The sequence below is a fragment of the Culex quinquefasciatus genome, chromosome 2 (assembly GCF_015732765.1).
Source record: "Culex quinquefasciatus strain JHB chromosome 2, VPISU_Cqui_1.0_pri_paternal, whole genome shotgun sequence".
NCBI lineage: Eukaryota > Metazoa > Arthropoda > Insecta > Diptera > Culicidae > Culex > Culex quinquefasciatus.
This window is the reverse complement of record NC_051862.1, coordinates 112,415,947-112,434,723: the sequence shown is the minus strand read 5'-3', so window position 1 is coordinate 112,434,723 and position 18,777 is coordinate 112,415,947. Positions and strand designations below refer to the sequence as shown.

The following is an 18,777-nucleotide window of genomic DNA, read 5'->3' as shown; positions in this document are numbered from 1 at the left end:
GATGGCTCAAAAATGCATAATATGACAGGAGCTGGAGTTTTTGGCCCTGGGATTAAGAAATTTATATCGATGGGTCTATATCCAACAGTCTTCCAAGCTGAAATTTTCGCAATTATTGAATGTATTCATATTTGTTTAAATCGTAACTATAGATATTCTAATATTTGTATCTTCTCAGACAGTCTGGCTGCTCTAAATGCACTCAAAGGGTATACCTGTCAGTCAAAACTAGTTTGGGAAGCAATTATGCGTTTGAAACAATTATCTTTAAAAAACACTGTTAATCTATATTGGGTTCCTGGACATTGCGGAATAGATGGTAATGAAGCGGCAGACTGTCTAGCCAGGGAAGGATCTGGAACAAACCTGATTGGACCGGAACCCTTCTTTGGAATACCAGACTGTTCCTTGAAAATGGAATTAAAACGTTGGGAAACATCTATGGTAATGTCTAATTGGAATGCGGCTATAGCTTGTAGACAATCAAAAAGGTTTATTTATCCTTGTGAAAAATCATCTCGAGTTTTACTAAAACTGGATAAAAGAAATCTCAGGATCATAATTGGTTTATTAACTGGTCATTGCCCTTGTAGGTATCATTTAGTTAAAATGAACAAATTACAGGATTCAAGATGTCGTTTTTGCAACATTGAAAATGAAACATCAGAGCACCTGCTGTGTGAATGCAGTGCTCTTATTCAAAGAAGAATTTTATTTTTAGGAAAAGGATTTTTGCTACCCAAAGATATTTGGGAAGCGAGTCCTAGTAGGGTAATCGACTTTATCAAACGAGTCGATCCTAACTGGGACGAATGCAGCTTTTAAGTAACGCTCTTCACGCTAAATGGTGCTGGGTGAACTTATCTGCTATAAAAAAAGGGTCACACCACAATATTCCTATAATTGGTCGCAGTGGTATTATGGCTCGACAAAAAAAAAAAAAAAAAAGTCTCGTGATGGACGCAGCAGTCGAAGCCCCCGCGGAGGAAATCGCGCCAAGTAAATACTTTGTTCGCGTTTTAAAAAATTTGCTGGCCCAGGCCCCCTTTGGATTAATCTGGAGATTTCTTTCATTTTTTTCGCAGCATGTGGTGAACTTCCGCCGGAGTGCTGCGGTCTGGGATCATCAGGCCATCAAGTACGCCGGCATTACGGTGTTGGTGGCCCTCGGCGATTGTCTGTCGCGGCTTGCTCAGCGCGCCATCATCGACGGAGTGGCCGCGGTTTAGGGGAAGATGGCAAGAGTGGGAAGTGTCGATCGGTGGCGCAGTACCACATTCCGGATTGTTGGTTGCGATGGGCGTCTTGTTGTGCCGTCTAGCGCCGGGGTTGCGATCAGATTCTTCCGATTGATGTCAAGGCCTCGACATCGCTGAATGATGCGATATAATAAGGACGGGTAAGAATTGTATTAGTTTGATAATTGGACTAGAAAAGTAATATATTTATCTCTTTTAGGGCCCGTGAATAAGCCGGTTAAGGAAGAAGAGAAGGCGCTGGAATAGCTACGAGAGCCTAGAAACCCATCGAGATCATAGATGACCCCATTCTGCGCCACTTTTACGACAAGCGCATAGGTGTGAAAGTCGGTGCCGATCATCTGGGCGATGACTGGAAGTTATACGTCTTCAAGATTGCCGATGGCAACGACAAGCAGAGCGTGCTGACCAACCCCCGTGTCCGTCTGCTGCTGAAGAAGGGCCACTTTTGCTGTCGGCCGCGTTGTGCCTTCCGATACGATCGTGCCGCGTCGTCTTGAATCGAAGCGAGCAACCAACATCCGCAAACTGTGCATCCTGACCAAAGATGACGACGTCCGCCAGTTTGCGGTGAAGCGCCCACTGCCAGAGATGGACGGCAAGAAGACCAAGTTGAAGGCGCCCAAGATCCAGCATCTCATCGCGCCGGTGGTGCAGGAGCGCAAGAGACGTCGTCTCGACGTCAAGAAGCTTCGCGCAAGGAGGTTCTGGCCCTGTGCCGTCGCCAGCAGCATATTTGTCGCCGGTCCCGACTGTCGTCGATACGTGACTCGCGCAGGTTGGTCGGTTCCGGAGGAGGACAATCAAGGCTGCCAAGAAGGTCGCAAAGAAGGAGGCCTAGAAAGTGACCGAAGCCGCCAAGAAGCGCGACGAGGTCAATACTGCCAAGAAGTCCGAAGAAGACGATAAGAAGACCGACACCTCAGAGGTGCTGTCTAGACCTTTAAGTGTATTAATATATTGTGAAACTTACAAATTTATGTAATTAAAAACCTAGGGATTCATGGTGGGGAGTGTTTTCTTGTTTAATTTTTAAATACTAATAAAAATTGCCTAAATAGGCCAAAACAGTTAAATCAGTGTTAAATTTCGATCTAATTTCAACAAAAAGAAAATAAAAAAAGAAAGAAAAACAAGAAGAAGAAGCAGCTGTCAAATCTTATCCGTCCATTCGGATTCGATTCCGTTTGAATTCCGCTTAAACCGATTTGCGGCGAAAACTCAAACGGAACCGGTTGTTGCGTTTGAAACGGAATGCGGTTTAGAATCTAAAACGAACACTGTTTAGAATTCGAATCGAACTTTTTTCGCTCAAGCGGAATTCTAAACGGAATTCTAACGGAACGCTCTGAGTGGGTGGCATAGTTCTAGTAAGAATATTTTCGCTCTGGTAGAATTCTGTGAGAACGCCGTGACTGGATTCTAGCAGGATTCTAGCAGAACCGGTTGATTTCGCCGTTTCTGCTAGAACCGGTTATTGCATTTGAGCTAGAATTCTTTGAGAATGCTTGCAAAGTTCTGGCAGAATGATGGCACAGTTCTATTAAGAATATTTTCGCTCTGCTAGAATTCTGTAAGAATCTTGTGAGAACGCCGTGACTGGGCTAGAACGCTGCCATCATCTTGCCAGATTCTTGCAAGAATTCTAGCTCAAATGCAATAACCGGTTCTAGCAGAATCCGGTGAAAGCAACCCAGTCACGGCGTTCTCACAGGATTCTTACTGAAATCTTACAGAGCGAAAATATTCTTACTAGAACGCTGCCATCATCCTGCTAGATTTTCTCAAGAATTCTTTGAGAATTCTAGCTCAAATGCAATAACCGGTTCTAGCAGGAGCTGGCGAAATCATCCGGTTCTGTAAGAATCCTGCTAGAATGCTGCCAGAACTATTCTGACAGATCTGCTGCTAGAATTCTGTAAGAATTTTGCTAGAATTAAACGGAAAGAATGTCTGCTAGAATCCTGCTAGAATTCTGCCAGAATAATGCTGGCAGGTGTTTCTGTTAGAATCCTGCTAGAATTTTGTTAGAATGTGATGACCAAAAATTTGTCCCCAGTTTAAAGTTGAAAAAAAGTGATTTATTTAATTTATTCCACGATTCTACATTTCACCTAACACACTGTTTTTGAGGATAACGCATCCGTACTCCACTGTCCACTATTTACGCCTGCTCCGATCCGTCCAAGCGATTGTTCCTGGGCCATTGTGGCATCATCGATTTTAACGATTTCCGGGGTTTCGCAAGAAAATCCACCTTGTTTGTATAAATGCTGAAATAAAGAAAAGATTTATTATTTATGTTGGGTCAATTTCTTGAACAATTAACTTACCGAGTTGGTGGCAAAGAAAAAACGTCATTCTCCTTCTACAAAAGAAAATGAAAGAACTTTATCGAACAAGTTGACAAAATGGCGGCAATCGCATTCGCCACAAATCGGTTCAGCGGATGACGTCATTTTCGACAGATTTTGCTCTGTCAGAATATTCTAGCAAAATTCTTACAGCATTCTGACTAGCCTGCTAGAATCATTCTAGCAGGATTCTAGCAGAACAAGCTCTGTTAGAAATATCCGTGACTGGGAACCGGTTTTGTTAGAACCCTGCTAGAACTGTTCTGACAGGCCATTCTGCGTGAATTCTGTAAGAATTTTGTTAGAATGAGACGGCAAAATTTTCTGCTAGAATCCTGCTAGAATTTTGTCGTAATTTTAATGTTTTTATTTTATTGCAAGCCAAGGATGAATGATACTGATGATACCTCTTCAGTTGACGCTCAGGCGAGGAACATCCTGGAAGGAGCGTCACTGACTACGTCCGTAGTCCTGTTAGATCATCTGAATTATCTTGATCAAAACAGTATAGCTCTGGTTCCTTGCAAGTGTCCTATTTTCTTACCTCCACGTTGGCTTGGTTTTCATGATGACCTAGCTGGTGGCCTGTGGAAACGGATCGTAAACCTTTGACCAGCGAGGGTCAGAGTCGAGACGGCTAGAAGAAAGGGGCGCGTCAATGTGGGAAAGGGAAGTTATTTGTGATTGTAGACGGTATTGTTTTGATTCGCAGTATGTTGAGTCAATTGCTGTGGATGTACCTGAACGTCGCAGAACGGGGTTTCTCTCCTTTCCATTTCCAGCTACCATCTATCTCCTGTTTTTATTTTGCTCTACTGATTCGTAATTCTATACTAATTCTTCTGTTTACCATTTGGTTTTAATTTTATCATCTCTTGATTCTCATATCTCTTAATGCTTGTCACTCTTTTTTCCAAATAATGCTGCTTTAACAAACTGTGTGTTTTCTTTAAAATAAACCTTCCCTTAATGTACTAGTAATACCAAGTCTATTTATCATTTGCCTATTCTTTGTTAATTTTCTTCTTTATTTATTTATTTGAATAATTTTTTATCTTGCCCATCATAACAATAATCTAAGCTTGTTTGTTATCTCTATTTATTAACTATTGCCTATTTCTACATCTACTACATCAAGCTTATTCTTTTTATTTTTTAACATACAATTATGATTTTCTTACTATTGCTTCTTTATAAAGTATATTCTCCTTTACTGTCTATTGTTTTCTAACAAGTGAGGTTCGAGCCCTTACTCAATTTATGGAATGATAGAAGGATTAACACAAATACTACTATTGTACTTTTGGTAAACTTTTGAATTGGTTCGTAGTTTACTCGTTCTAAACATTTTGAATATTTCAATGAATTTAGTTTTAAGTTAGGATTAGTTGTTAAAGTGATTTTTCTTTTTTACCCAAATGTATTCAATACAATGCAAAAATGTAAAACAGTTTGAAGCAAATAAAATAAATGTGATCGGTTAATAATAAAACGAAAAATACAACAAAGATGAAGAGCATTAAGCCATACGACTTAGCATGCACAAGAAATGTAATTATTATAAAAAAGTTCAATAATGACATATTTAATTTCAAAAATAACCCCGAAGTGTGCGATGCGATAAACGACAAAAAATTAACGCGGAGCTGTTATAGAACGATGTCTGGTCGCGGCGAGTGCTTGGACCTAATTAAAAAAAAGGCATTATGTAAATTTTAACACTTTAGCGTTATTGCATATTCTGAAAGTACTCCTAATAAGCTACCTCTCCACCAAAATTGAGCAAAAGTTACTTCAGTAAAGTCAGTTTAATAATGATTTTAAATAAAGTAACATAAACAAAATCTCTGGCATCAGCAGTACCTTTTTATATAGCCCTGTCAACCTGTCAAATAAAAGACTACATGAACCTCGAGACGAAAAAAAAGCATCATGAAAAAGACGCCATGTACATTTGCCGACGAAAACCGAATCATAACAAAACCTCCCTTCAATGGCAAAAAGCGCCATGTACTTTCGGCGAAGAAAAACGAATCATAACAAAGGCAGGGTTGTTACGGATGGCGCGGATCGCGCGGATGGCGCGTTTCGCGCGGATAGCGTGGATCTGGCGCGGATTTGCTGGCTAATTTTGCTCAGGCGCGGATTTCGCGCGGATGGCAATTTTGATAAATAAATTAATTGAGAGAGATAGAATTACTTTCAAGTTATTATGAAAAATATTATCAGGAATTACGATAATTTGTTTTTTCCTTTGAGTGCAAGAATTTCATAATTTTTATTAATTAAATTTTCTTCTGAAAATGTTTGTTTGTATTTTCTTAGTACGAAACGTCGAAAAATGAAGATGAAGATTATGTAGAAATTATTTTTTATATGTTTCTTGTAATTTCTTAACATCTCCGGCTCTGAATATTAAATTTCTTTTGAGTTTTGAGTAATGATTTTTAACCTTATTTATTTTTAATTTTATACTGGATTTATTCAATTTTTAATTTTGTAAATCAAATATTACAAACTTTTCCCGAAGATATAGACATTAGAATGTGTAACAAAAACTATTATTGGGGCTTGTTCTGGTGGGCGCCAAATATGAGCTTGATAGGACGCAACAGAAGCTGGCCTCCACTTTCGAATTATGGAATGCAATTTAATCGGTAGAAATATTTTTTTCTAAATTTAAACATTCTTGGCGAAAATAAAAAGATCAGAACATTCCAAATTCAAAGCTTCAGAAATTCAAAAATTCGAAAAAAAAATGTTTGAATAGTTTTTATTATAACAAAAAAAAAATCAAAATACATATTAATTTTTTTTCGATATTTCTAAAATCGTAATTTAAAAAATCTGAAATTTCGAAATTGGGTAATCAAAAATTTGAAGATTTAAAAAAAATCAAAATTAAAAAGTCAAAACTTTCAAATTTAAAACAATATAGAAAAAAATCTCAAACCTAAAATAATTTTAGTATTTTTAACGAGGGGGATGACACTCCGCGATTTCATTCAAATCGTGCCAAATCGCACCAAATTCCTTCATCTTTGCTCATCGTACCTTCATCGCGGTCGTTTTTGGCTCATCGTGCCAAATCGCGCCAGATCGCGCTCATCGTGCTCAGATCGTGCTCGAATGAAAATTTTCATTCATGCAGTCAGAGTTGCCAGAAAATATTTGTTCTAGCAGTTTCCCATGAAATTGGGTGCACTGCATCAATGTTTACTTTTGTTGATTCGAGCAGCCTGATGTAAATAAACTGAATTTCTAGTTTTTTCAGGACGGATTGCGGCAGTTGCGTGGAACGGAATCGTAAAAGCGCCGGAACCAACCCGGAACTATTTCGCCTGCGTTACCCTGGAGTGAAATGCTTCGATTTTTATTAATTGTTTAATTGTTTCCTTTAGTTTGGCGAGACGTACTTCAGCAGGGGAGCGATGGTGGGGACGGAGATGGTACATCGACGGCCGCGGCGCCGATTTACCGTGAAATTAGGTTGGAGGCGGCACCGGACGGAAGTTGCCGGCCATTGCGACGAGTAGCTAGTCCATCGTAGACAGTTTGCTGTGGCTGCGAGGTATGACTAACATGGCACGAGTCCTTCTTGAATTTGTCACTCCCGATCGACTCGGAAAACCGCAACCCCGATCCGACGAAAATGCAGCCCCTAACCGGACTACGGACATGTCAACTTCCGGCGGATCCACCCCAAAACCACTAAGCAGCCGTAAATGACGCCGCATCCAGAATGCGAATGCGGAAATGTGGAAACCAAGGAAAAAGCAGAAAAAAAATCCAACAAATTAACTTTTGCCGCAGCAGGTGGCAAACTGAAAGGTGACGTCAAAGGCCCCAATGAATCGGACAAGGACGACGTCGGCAGGTCAGACGCGGACGTCGAGGACAGTCTGAACGACGATTTGCAGACGAAAAAGATCGTTGACCAAACGAGGGCGGTCCGGAAAAGCGTGAATATGTGCCGGAGAATGTGAACAGAGGAGGCGAGTCAAATGTGGTGTGCGAGTTGTGTCTGAGTGCCGAGAGTGTGGCCAACATGATGGAAAGGTGAGCATCGAGCTGCAGGAAGCGAAGGCCAAAGCAAGGCACGGCGTCAACGGATACCAGTGCAGACAACGAGGTATTCGATCCAGTCCTGCCCGAACGCGTTCATCGCGATTGAGTTGATGGCCGGGAACAACAAAATTTGCTGCGACGCGTGTACCGAGCGGATCAACAGCAGGCCGTTTACGACCCAGGCACGAGTGTAAGGGTGGTGCTTAGTTGCCTTTAGTATTCATCCGCGCAAGCACACAGTGTCCAATGGCGCAAGACCGTCGGTCCGTACCGCACTTATCACAAACCACTTACAGCACCAGAGCTATGACCGGCACCGGATCCGGTCGCGCTTTGCGGCGTCTGCCTTCCAGGACGCAGCCGGTGTTGCTGCTCTGCTCGTCGCGATACCGGAAGTGCCCACTGCAGGTGCGAACCAACGCGATGCCGAGCAACGCTTGCGCGAGTAGTTTTACGAAGGTGGATTTGTAAAGGGCGGATCAGCACAACGCGGAGATCTTAAAGTGGCTGCTTTTTTGGACCTTGTAGATGGCCAGCAGGATCTTTTGCTCCAGCACGATGGAGCTGTTTGAACAGAGAACGCACGTTGTAAAGGGAAGGAGATTCGGTTGATGAAGTTTTTTCAGCGTTACTGCTGGCAGATGTTTCCGGTGATGTTTGTTCTGTTTTTAATGTTTGAAGGCGACAGAGGCGAAAAAAAGAGCCTTGTTCGGTTAAGGTGAGGCCGGCATCGCGGTGAAAGAAGACCCCGAACGTTCCGGCCACTACGATGCAGTAGATGGTGGTTCCATTGAATATTCGAGCGAGCTGGAAGGCGCTTGAGTTGGCGATTAGCATGACGATGGAGAAGCAACAAGAAAAGGTGACGAATAACCAGTCGGGCGGCAGATTTGACCCAGATTTCGCGGCACTTTTCGGGGATGTCTTTGAGGTAGTAGAGAAGGTCGCAGGAGAAGCTCTGAAAGGCGGTTCCGTGTACACGGTGTTGACACTCTACGTGACCATCAGGAATTTGTTGTCCAGATCATCAAGTTGGTCAACGGCGAACGTTGCGCGGTTTTCTCCGGCGTACTGCTGGAAGTAGTTTTGGGTTTAGCACCGCTTAACTGTTTCTAAAATGTATAAAACGCTTATTTAATTAAATAAATTTTATTTTAGATTTGGTAATTTTTAAGCGAAGCCTGAACCGAAAGACTGGCTGCGCTAGGGTTAGGGTTAGATTAGAAGCCTGAACCTGAACACGACTACAATTACACTTTCAAATGCTGCTTCAAGTTTTCACTGAATGCGCGGCTGCTGCTCCGAGCTGGTGTCTTTCTGAGCTGGTAACATGGCGTTTCTGGTTGTATCAGCAGTGTATCCGATTCCACTGGCTCGGCAGCGGCAATTCTTTGCCGATCACTTGTGCAAGCTCGCGTGGATTACCTCAACGACTCACTCAATCCTCTCGTAGTTGTAGATGGTTTCCCGCGAGCCGTCCACCGCCTCCGCCGAACCATCCTCTCGAGTGACTTTGCAGGTCGCAGGTGAAGCATGTCCGAGATCTGACGGTTCGAGTCGAATGTAACCAGATGACCAGCGGCGGCCGCTGCTTGCCGAAAAATACACTGCTCAGCGTCGGCCAGTCTGTCTTCGATCGGCAACGACGACCAGCTGGTTCTGGTTGCCGGCCCATCGCGTCTTGCGGAACGAGTTCACGTCGATTAAGTTTGATTACGCGTCAATTCCTGGTGATTTTTAAAGAATCGTTTTGAGATTTAGCAAGATTATTACAGTGTCGACTTGCTTACACTCGGGATGTCGGTGCAGCCGTTGAGAGCGTTGATGCAATCGATCTACTCGGAGTTGTAGATGATTACCCGCGAGACGTCCGCCGCATCCACCAAACTGCCCTCGGGGTTGAACGTCTCGAGCGACTAGTTCAAATCTGTTCAGATAGGTTAGATTTCGTCGAAGCACTCCGACAAGGTTTCGTTCTCCGAGTCGTCCTTCGTGTCGTGCGCTCCAGTCTTGTGCTGAATGATATTGGACACGTGCTGGTGCACCTAGACAAACTCGCGTGGGCGTGGGCAGTAGGTCCGACCGGAAGTCGTGCATGACCTCTCAAAAGATTCGCGACACATTGATCAGTTCGGCGTCTGAAAAGTGTGCAAACAAGAAGAAGAGCGAGAATTTTAATTACGACAGCCAAGTGGCGCCGGGCTCGCAGCGACTGCCCTTCAATGTTGGGCAGTCCTTAACCACTGAGTGATGGCAACGACGGTCCGGACTGGTGGCCGAGCAGCTGAGCGGTGGCGTATCCGGCGTAGACCTGGGGTTCCCATGGACCTTTGCGCGATCCGCTGCAGGACATTTTGGTTGCAAAGAATGTTAGGGCCAGCTGGTTAAGCAGGTTCTCGTGGTCAGAACTGATGCTGCTGTTTTTTCTATCAGCCGTGGCCACTTTTACACCTGCTCCAAGCGGTACAGCCAGATCAGTTCTGTTGCTGCTACTGGTCGTTGTCGTGGTATTGCCTCCACTTCCGTCACTCGAGCTCGAGCTGCTTCTGGCCAACCTGCTACTTTCATCGGAAACCTTCTGCTCTGGCACCCTGCTCGTGGCCGTACTGGTTGCCGTGGTCGCCGGTGTGGATGCAAAACTACCGATTCAACCGACCAGCTCGAGCGATTGTGCGTCCAGCTAACTGATTGGTTGTTCGTAGTCTTGATGACTTTCGCCGGCACCGATGTGATGACGTAGGAACCATATTGTTGGCCGCTGGTACTGGTCTGGGACATGGAAGCTTATGCAAACACCATAACCTAGAAAGAAAGAAGGAATAGCATGGAAGGCCGGGGATCGGGTTGGATTTGGGCTCAAAGACTGCAGGTTCCGCGACGACTTCCGGCACAGGGAACTCATCTAGGGCGTGGACATGGGATGTCGCTTGGGCTGGCGAATCGACAGCGACGACTTCCTCGCCTTTCATATGGGTCATTCCGGCTTGGGTTTCTTCGGCGGCGCTCGTCGTGGCGGCAGCATCTTCGGTTGGCTTTTCAGGAAATTCTCCCAGCCGCCGTTCTTCTTGTTCATGGCGGGCTTTCGGTTGAACTTCGGGAGGACCATTTTTTCATGGTAATCCGGTAGAATTTTTTTTCTCTCACAGCCACTTTCCCCACGTGTTTATTTTGTTTTGTTTTGCTCTTCCACTGCTCGAATCGAATTTCAGCAAGATCTGTCATTTGGTTGCTGTCAAACTCATTCGAGCAGTGTACAGCTGACATCGCGCGATTTTTCTACATCGCGCTCACATCGCGATGAAATCGTGCCAGATCGCGCTCATTCTTGGCAATCGTGGCAGATCGCGTTCATCGAAGGTTATCGCAGTTGAATCGCGAGCTCATCTCAGGAGTGTCATGCCCCTCGATTTTTAAGCTTATACATTCTAAAATTCTTAAATTTCTAAATTCTAAAACCTTAGATTAAATTCTTCAACTCTTAAATTCTTAAATTCTTAAATTCTTAAATTCTTAAATTCTTAAATTCTTAAATTCTTAAATTCTTAAATTCTTAAATTCTTAAATTCGTAAATTCTTAAATGTTTTTATTTTTAAATTCTTAGTTCTTAAATTATTAAATTCTTGAGTTCCACAATGATTGGTCATTATAATTAAACAATGGAATCAGTAGTGCGGTGCCTGTGTGGACGCTCAGTCCTGTTTTTTCGTGCTATTTTCCGTCTCTTTTATGTCGCTGTTCGAGTGCATGGGGTGATTGGTCATTATAATTAAACAATGGAATCAGTAGTGCGGTGCCTGTGTGGACGCTCAGTCCTGTTTTTTCGTGCTATTTTCCGTCTCTTTTATGTCGCTGTTCGAGTGCATGGGGTGATTGGTCATTATAATTAAATAATGGCATCAGTAGTGCGGTGCCTGTGTGGACGCTCAGTCCTGTTTTTTCGTGCTATTTTCCGTCTCTTTTGTGTCGCTGTTCGAGTGCATGGGGTGATTGGTCATTATAATTAAACAATGGCATCAGTAGTGCGGTCCCTGTGTGGACGCGCAGTCCTGTTTTTTTTTCGTTTTTTTCCGTCTCTTTTGTGTTACTATTTGTGTACATGGGGTGATTGGATTTCTTCTTCTTCTTTTTCCATTTATTTTTTTTTTCGCGCGTTCGTTGGCCGATGAATTTTATTTTTGTTCTCTTTATATAGTTTTCGATAGAAACGATCCGATTTTTGAGACAAGCAAGTCGTATTGCTGGATTAAGTCCTTTCCATATCATCGAGGATCGGAAGGCACGTCGACGGATATGTTTTAAGGCTTATGATATTAAATAATTTTAATGAATGAAGCCCTTCCTACATCACCGTTGATCGGAAGGCACGCCGACGGAGAATTTTTGGAGAATCGCGGTCGAATTAATACTATATTTAAATCCCTAGATAGGTATCTTTCCGCAGCCGGCTGCCTAAGATTTTAAAATTTCAACCGATAAACAAATTGCTCATGGTCGCATCACCTACCACAGTGAATCCTGACCTCATACCCATCTTACTAACCCCTCAAAACTCATGTGATACTTTGTCGGAGACGCAGTCGATTTGGCGGTCCCATCACTCAAGTATCGGACTAACATTCCCATCCACTTCCCCGTGTCTTACCACTGGTCGTGGCCGGCGTCGGTATTGATCAGCACGATAGGGACCTTTGAAAATTGCGAAGGGGTGATGATTGGTTCCTACTTTTCATCTGTGGTCCACGGAGCAATGTTTGGGGGTCCTGGTCAATAACGAAGTAGCAGCTACGGGTAGACACCAATGCTATGCTATGCTATGCTATTAAATTCTTGAGTTCCACAATTTTTGAAGTCCTATTTTATGTAAGAGATTTTGAAATTATGAGAAGACATTATTTTAACCCACCGGAGGTCGCGTACGTGTACTTTGTACACAGTTTGTAAGGGCACTTGTAAGAAAGGCGAAAACACGCGACTTCCCGAAGGTTAAATATCGGAAATTAAATTTCTTTCGGAGTGAAATTTTAGCGAGGATTTTGGATTACAAACTGTATAAAAATTCTTTGATTTTGAATATTTAGACTTTCGAAATTTAAAATTTTATCATATTATTATTTTAGATTTGGATTTTATTTTGAGGTTACATTTTTGAAGTAAAATTTTTAGGTTTTTAAATATTGTATTTTCTATTTTGAAGATTTTTTTTTTCGTGACCCTTGCCTTGACCGTCTCTTGAGGATTTTTTTTCAATGGATATTTTGCTTTCATTCTTTTGGAGCCTTTAAACATAAAACAAGTTTTTAAATCAAATACTTTCTGAATTAGTTTTTCTTCATTAAAAAATAAAATTTCCTCAGTGTTGATCGCGATATTTTTTATATGGTGTGGATTTCGCGCGGTTTCGGATTTTAGGTCGGCGCGGATTTGGCGCGGATTTTTTTTTCGACTCTCCCGTAACAACCCTGCAAAGGGTGATATAGACGTTGGTGATTTCAATAGAAGTTATGTCTGTTTTTCTTAAATAATGACGGAAATAATGTTTTATTGAATATGGATGAGTATCAATAAAAGCAACGTTTTTCATCGTTTGTTATCATTAGAACATCTTCTTTTGCTTTTAAAATGGGAATTGAAAAATTATGCTCAACATTCAAATGCGTTTTTCTCAAAACGCATGGTTTGTACATGATGCTTTTTGAAATGTTGGCGTCGAACTGTAGATTTATTCTAGTGTACTAGTGCAGATCTGCTTCTAGTTGTAATGTATGGAAAGATTATTGATGGACGTGACAGGACGGGGCCCAGTTTTGAGGTTTCGCATCTACGATGCAGCAAGCTCTCTAGGCAAAAAAAAGAAAAGAGGTCAAAGTAATTTTTTTTTGCTTTTAGAAATACGATCGAGCGTTTCGGACCTGTGAAGAAATTATCTACGGCACAAATGAATCAGACCTGCAAGGGCTTATGTCCAGCACTGTTGGAAATGAAAAACAACAAGAAGATATAATGCTTGCTTTGATCTATACGATCCTGACGGACGCTGAAAAGGCCAATAAAGCTTACTCGGATCTTATTATTCTTGATGGATCTTCTTTTGCAACTAATAATTTGGCAATTTTAGTAGCAGAAAAGTACCCAAAATTCAATGAAATCCCAAGAAGACAGCTTCTTTGGTTTCTAAACGAATTGATCAAGAATCAAGTGAACGTTCAAGAAACAAGCAACATTGTGTGGAACATTTTACGACAAGCCAGTGGAGGAGATATCAGCCAGAAAAATATAGCTCTTGTTGAGGGGTTACTTGATATATTAGTTGAGCATCGCTCATGGCTTGAAAAGGATCCTTTTTTGGTAGGAACTGTTGTTTACACATACACAAGGTAAGATCTTGGCAAAAGTGAATAGTAGAAGCTTTGTTTACAATTTTGATAATTATTCTTCAGATTACTTGAAGACCATCATGGGCCTCAATTTTCGAACCTGCAGAAAAAAGAAGTATCTTTCGTGATATCTCTTATCAGAGATCGGTTTGGAGACGTAATGCAGCTTGGTCGAGAGTTTGTTAGGCTACTTCAAAACATTTCTCGTATTCCTGAATTTGAAGCATTATGGAAAGACATTTTGCATAATCCAAAAAGCCTGTGCCCCACATTCAATGGTGTTCTACAGTTAATGCAAACAAAAACGAGTCGTCGATTTTTAAGATCCCGCCTGACCCCAGACGTTGAAAGAAAGTTGCATTTTTTGATCAGTAATGTCAAGTTTGGCAACCAAAAAAGGTTAGTTCTAAATACATTTTATTTTGTTCGAAATTATGATAACCTGTTTTTTCTTTGAACAGGTATCAAGATTGGTTCCAGGAGAAATATTTTACCACTCCCGAGTCTCAAAGCCTTAGATCGGATCTAATAAGGTTTATCATTGTTTCCATTCATCCTACAAATGATATGCTTTGTTCAGACATAATTCCCCGTTGGGCTGTAATTGGATGGTTACTTACGTCCTGTACCAACGCGGTTGCCCAAGCAAATGCTAAACTTTCATTGTTTTACGACTGGCTGTTTTTTCAACCGCTTAAAGACAACATCATGAATATTGAGCCGGGTATTTTGGTCATGTACCACTCAATTAAAAATCATCCCTTGGTGAGCTGCACATTACTAGATTTTCTATGCAGAATCATGAAAAACTTTTACCCAAAAGAAGAAGAAAAAGTGCGTGCTGGAATATTCAACTCGCTTCATATTATTTTAGAAAAACAGGTGAACACATTTTTTTTTATTTTGCATGCAGCTAAAGATGTCTGCGTTTGTTTCAGGTTATACCTAATCTTATGCCACTTTTGGAGTCGGCAAAACTCGATCGGGAATTAAAGTCTATGTTAAGGGAAAATTTTCGTGAGTTCTTTTCATCGTCTGACACAGGTTGGTAAAAGTGAATTATAAGTAATATAATAAGGGATAGTTTAACTGAGCTTGCAAAATTAATCTTAGCCAAAATCCAAAAGTAATACTGCCCCTGATCGCATAAAAGCCACATATGCATTTTCACCGCTTTTGAGTTATTTATGCAGTTTGGTTCAAAATCGTGTGCTCTTTCAGAAAAGCCTACAACATCCAATGCTTTGTTCTAGCAATCAGGAGGAAATCCAGTTTTTCGCAAAAATTTAATACCTAACCTGATGTGTGGGACAAACTTCAAATGCGTTTTTCTCAGCTTGCTGTTTTTGCATATGGGACATTTATGCGAACATGGGCAACTGCCGCTCTTATCTAGTCCGTCCCATATGTAAAACAGCAAACCGAGAAAAACTCAAGACAAATTTGTCCCGCCCATAAGGCTACGTGTTAGGATTTTACGAAAAAGTTAAATTTTCTACTGTTTACTGGAATAAACTACTATATTTTATTAATTTTTCTGAAAGTTCACATGATTTTGAATGAAAATGCACCATTAACTCAAAATTGACAAAATTACACATGAGACGGACTTGATTTGAGCGGCAGTATCATATAGAGATAGTTTATCTTAGCTTCCAACAATATTTTCTAGGTTACAGCGAACCCAGTTGGGATAATAAACTCAACATTAGTTACAATGCAGCTACAACAGACGATTTAAGGTTCAGTGACGAAGAGGAAGATTCCGCTATAATGAGTATGAAGGATGAACATTCTGATGATGATGACCTTCCATTATCTAAGGTAAGAATACTGTTGAAGTGTTACAATATTGTAATCCTAAAATGTTTGTATTTTTGTTTTGTTTTAACAGGTGATAAAAATGGAAAAGCCAATCGTTCAAACAATTCCTGAAGATATAGTACAGAGCTTAAACAGCTTTGTTACGACGAAAACGCTGGATAACATTGAATTGCTGCTGGAATTACTAAATGAATCAAGTTCTCTAAGCTTGGAACAAGAAGCGTACGTTCATGAGAAAATAGTATCAACTTTGAAGCAATCCTTGATAAATTACACTATTTTTCCTGTCTCGAAGTCGGACGAAAGTCTATCTGACAGTATCAATAATCCAATTTTCGGGATATTTAAATTATTGTACAAAGAGGAAAATGGCAAAAGCAATATAATCAATTTAGTGTCGTACATCCAAAAGCACATACCATGCACAGGATATTTATTGTTGCATTACCTGAAAGTGTATGCTAAACTGCAATCGAGGAGAAAGGAAACTTTACAAGGAATATTCAAAAGCAGCGTTTATACACATTTCTGTAATGTCATAGAGTCTAAACTGGAGCATCAATTGAAGTTTGATTTGGATCTGTTGGAGAAAAATGACTCCCATATTTTTTTTTGGATCTTGCCCGATTTGTTCAAGGAATACAAACAAATTATGCTGAACAACGGTGATTTACTGTCTATTTTAATCGGAGCAATAGATGCGAACAATTTGCGTGACATAATATTCAGTGTGACTCAAGGAAAACTCGTAATTTTTAGAAGCGATGGCATACTGCAGATTATTCGTGACAGCTTAGAGTTTGAGACATTTGAGCAATTTTGTTTTTGGCAACTACTGCAAGCTCACGACATACCTTTGGAATCTTTTCAGGTAAATATATATCAATATGCTGCCCAGGGGGCAGAATAGGTCACCCTTGGTTTTGGGCTTTAGGCGTGATCAGACAAATCTCGTCTCGAAAAATGCCACCGGGACCGTCTGGTATCGAACCCAGGCCGACTGGGTGAGAGGCAACCACGCTTACCCCTACACCGCGGGATCCCGGTCTGTTTATTTTGAAGTTCTTAAATAAGCTTTCTGAAAAGTTCTGAAAAGGTTGAAAAAGTTGGATCAATTCTTAGAATCTTAAAGGGCGCTATTATCATAGTAAACAAACATCAATAGAACCTTCAAATCATTTGCAGCGGTTCTCAACCTGGGGTACATGTACCCCTAGGGGTGCAACGAGCGGTCTCAGGGGCTACCGGGAGACAAACCCCGTAATGACGGACATTTAAACATAATATTTGAGGGGAAAAAAAATAACAAACTGATTTGAAGCTAAAAATTAATACCATTTTTAAGGTGCAGTTAATTACGGGCGAATTGTTTTTGACCAATCAGAAAATGTTTAAAATCCCTGGGCCTTGTGAAGTCAAGGGGCATGATTTGATCCTAGTGCATTAGTTAAAATTTGGGTATACATTCTTTTTTATAAGCACTATGGACACCACTTCATGCTACGAGAACTCGCTTTGCCGCAGCCCCAGGGCTTAAGCGTTGACCGATAAGCTGTCTTAGTGAACTAGGTAGTTCTCCGATAGTGAAAATATCACAATTGCACAAGAACTCCGCTGCTTCTGTGACTTTTTCACTATCACAATGTGGGATTTAGGTGGAACTTTAGGATAGTTCAATTGATTTGTTGCTTAGCATTAGCATTTAAAATAAATCTGTATGCTTTCCAAATCTATTTGATGATAAATTTAGTTGCAATTGTTAAGTTAGAGTAATGCTGTCAATAAACTTTGATTGATTTAGAATACTAGGCATTCTTTTATGTCAAATTGTCCATAGAGTCTCGTTCAATCAATAATGTAATGATATCGGACAAAATTCGTTCTGGTTCCTTGCAAGTATCCTATTTTCTTACCTCCACGTTGGCTTGGTTTTCATGATGACCTAGCTGGTGGCCTGTGGAAACGGATCGTAAACCTTTAACCACCGCGGGACAGAGTCGAGACGGCTGTAAGAAAGGGGCGCGACAATGTGGGAAAGGGAAGTAATTTGTGTTTGCAGACGGTATTGTTTTGATTCGCAGTATGTTGAGTCAACTGCTGTGGATGTACCTGAAACCTCGCACAACGTAGTTTCTCTTCTCTTCATTCTCAGTTACCACCTATCTCCTATTTTTATTTTGCTCGACTGATTCTCACTTCTTCACTGATTCTTCTATTTAATATCCATCATTTGATTTTGATTTTACTAACTTTTGATTCTCTTATCTCTCAAAGCTTTTCCACTCTTTTTTACCAATTGATACTGCTGTAACAAACTTAGATTTTTTCCTTAAAAATATACTTTCCCTAATGTACTAGTAATATCAAGTCTATTTATCATTTGCCTAATCTTTTTTTATTTTATTGCGAATTGATTTATTTGAATAATTCTTTATCTGTCCTATAACTGTAGTAACATTTTAGGTTTTAAGTAGGCCCTAAAAGCCTATTTAGGCCGTATGAGGGTTTTCAGAACCATGATAAAACCTGTAAGTTTAAAAATGTTACTAGGGAAGTTATCATTACTATAATCTAAGCTTGTTTCTCTATTTATTAACTACTGTCTAATTTTACATCTAATACATCCAGCTTCTCATTCTTATTCTTTAAAATACGCTCATCATTCTCTTACTATTGATTCTTGATTTTTTCTTGATTTGTCCCTCTCACTAACATTTACACACAAGATCCCCTGTAATTACTCTTAGCTTTAAGAAAAATGTAATTACAAAAGCCCACTCGGTCCTAACCGAAAAGGACCTAATAAAAATAATTTTAATCTAATCTAAACTAATCTAATCTGACCCTAGCGCAACCAATCTTTCGTAGGGATCCTGGAGAGTGCCTTGAGTTAGATG

At 40.8% G+C, this 18,777-nt stretch overlaps 1 protein-coding gene and 1 pseudogene across 4 annotated transcripts in view; both read left to right on the top strand.

The window, feature by feature from the left end:
• LOC6039992 (integrator complex subunit 3 homolog) overlaps nucleotides 1-18,777 on the top strand; it is a 254,482-nt gene that overhangs the window by 19,674 nt on the left and 216,031 nt on the right. For 3 of the 4 annotated variants that reach the window (XM_038251677.1, XM_038251676.1, XM_038251679.1), the window contains exons 2-7: nucleotides 13,569-14,056; nucleotides 14,120-14,455; nucleotides 14,518-14,938; nucleotides 14,995-15,100; nucleotides 15,729-15,880; nucleotides 15,951-16,751. In XM_038251677.1, coding sequence (XP_038107605.1) covers nucleotides 13,569-14,056; nucleotides 14,120-14,455; nucleotides 14,518-14,938; nucleotides 14,995-15,100; nucleotides 15,729-15,880; nucleotides 15,951-16,751 — 2,304 coding nt within the window. The remainder of the gene's footprint in view (nucleotides 1-13,568; nucleotides 14,057-14,119; nucleotides 14,456-14,517; nucleotides 14,939-14,994; nucleotides 15,101-15,728; nucleotides 15,881-15,950; nucleotides 16,752-18,777) is intronic. The other variant, XM_038251680.1, reaches the window with a different exon arrangement.
• LOC119767271 lies at nucleotides 1,520-2,330 on the top strand (annotated as a pseudogene).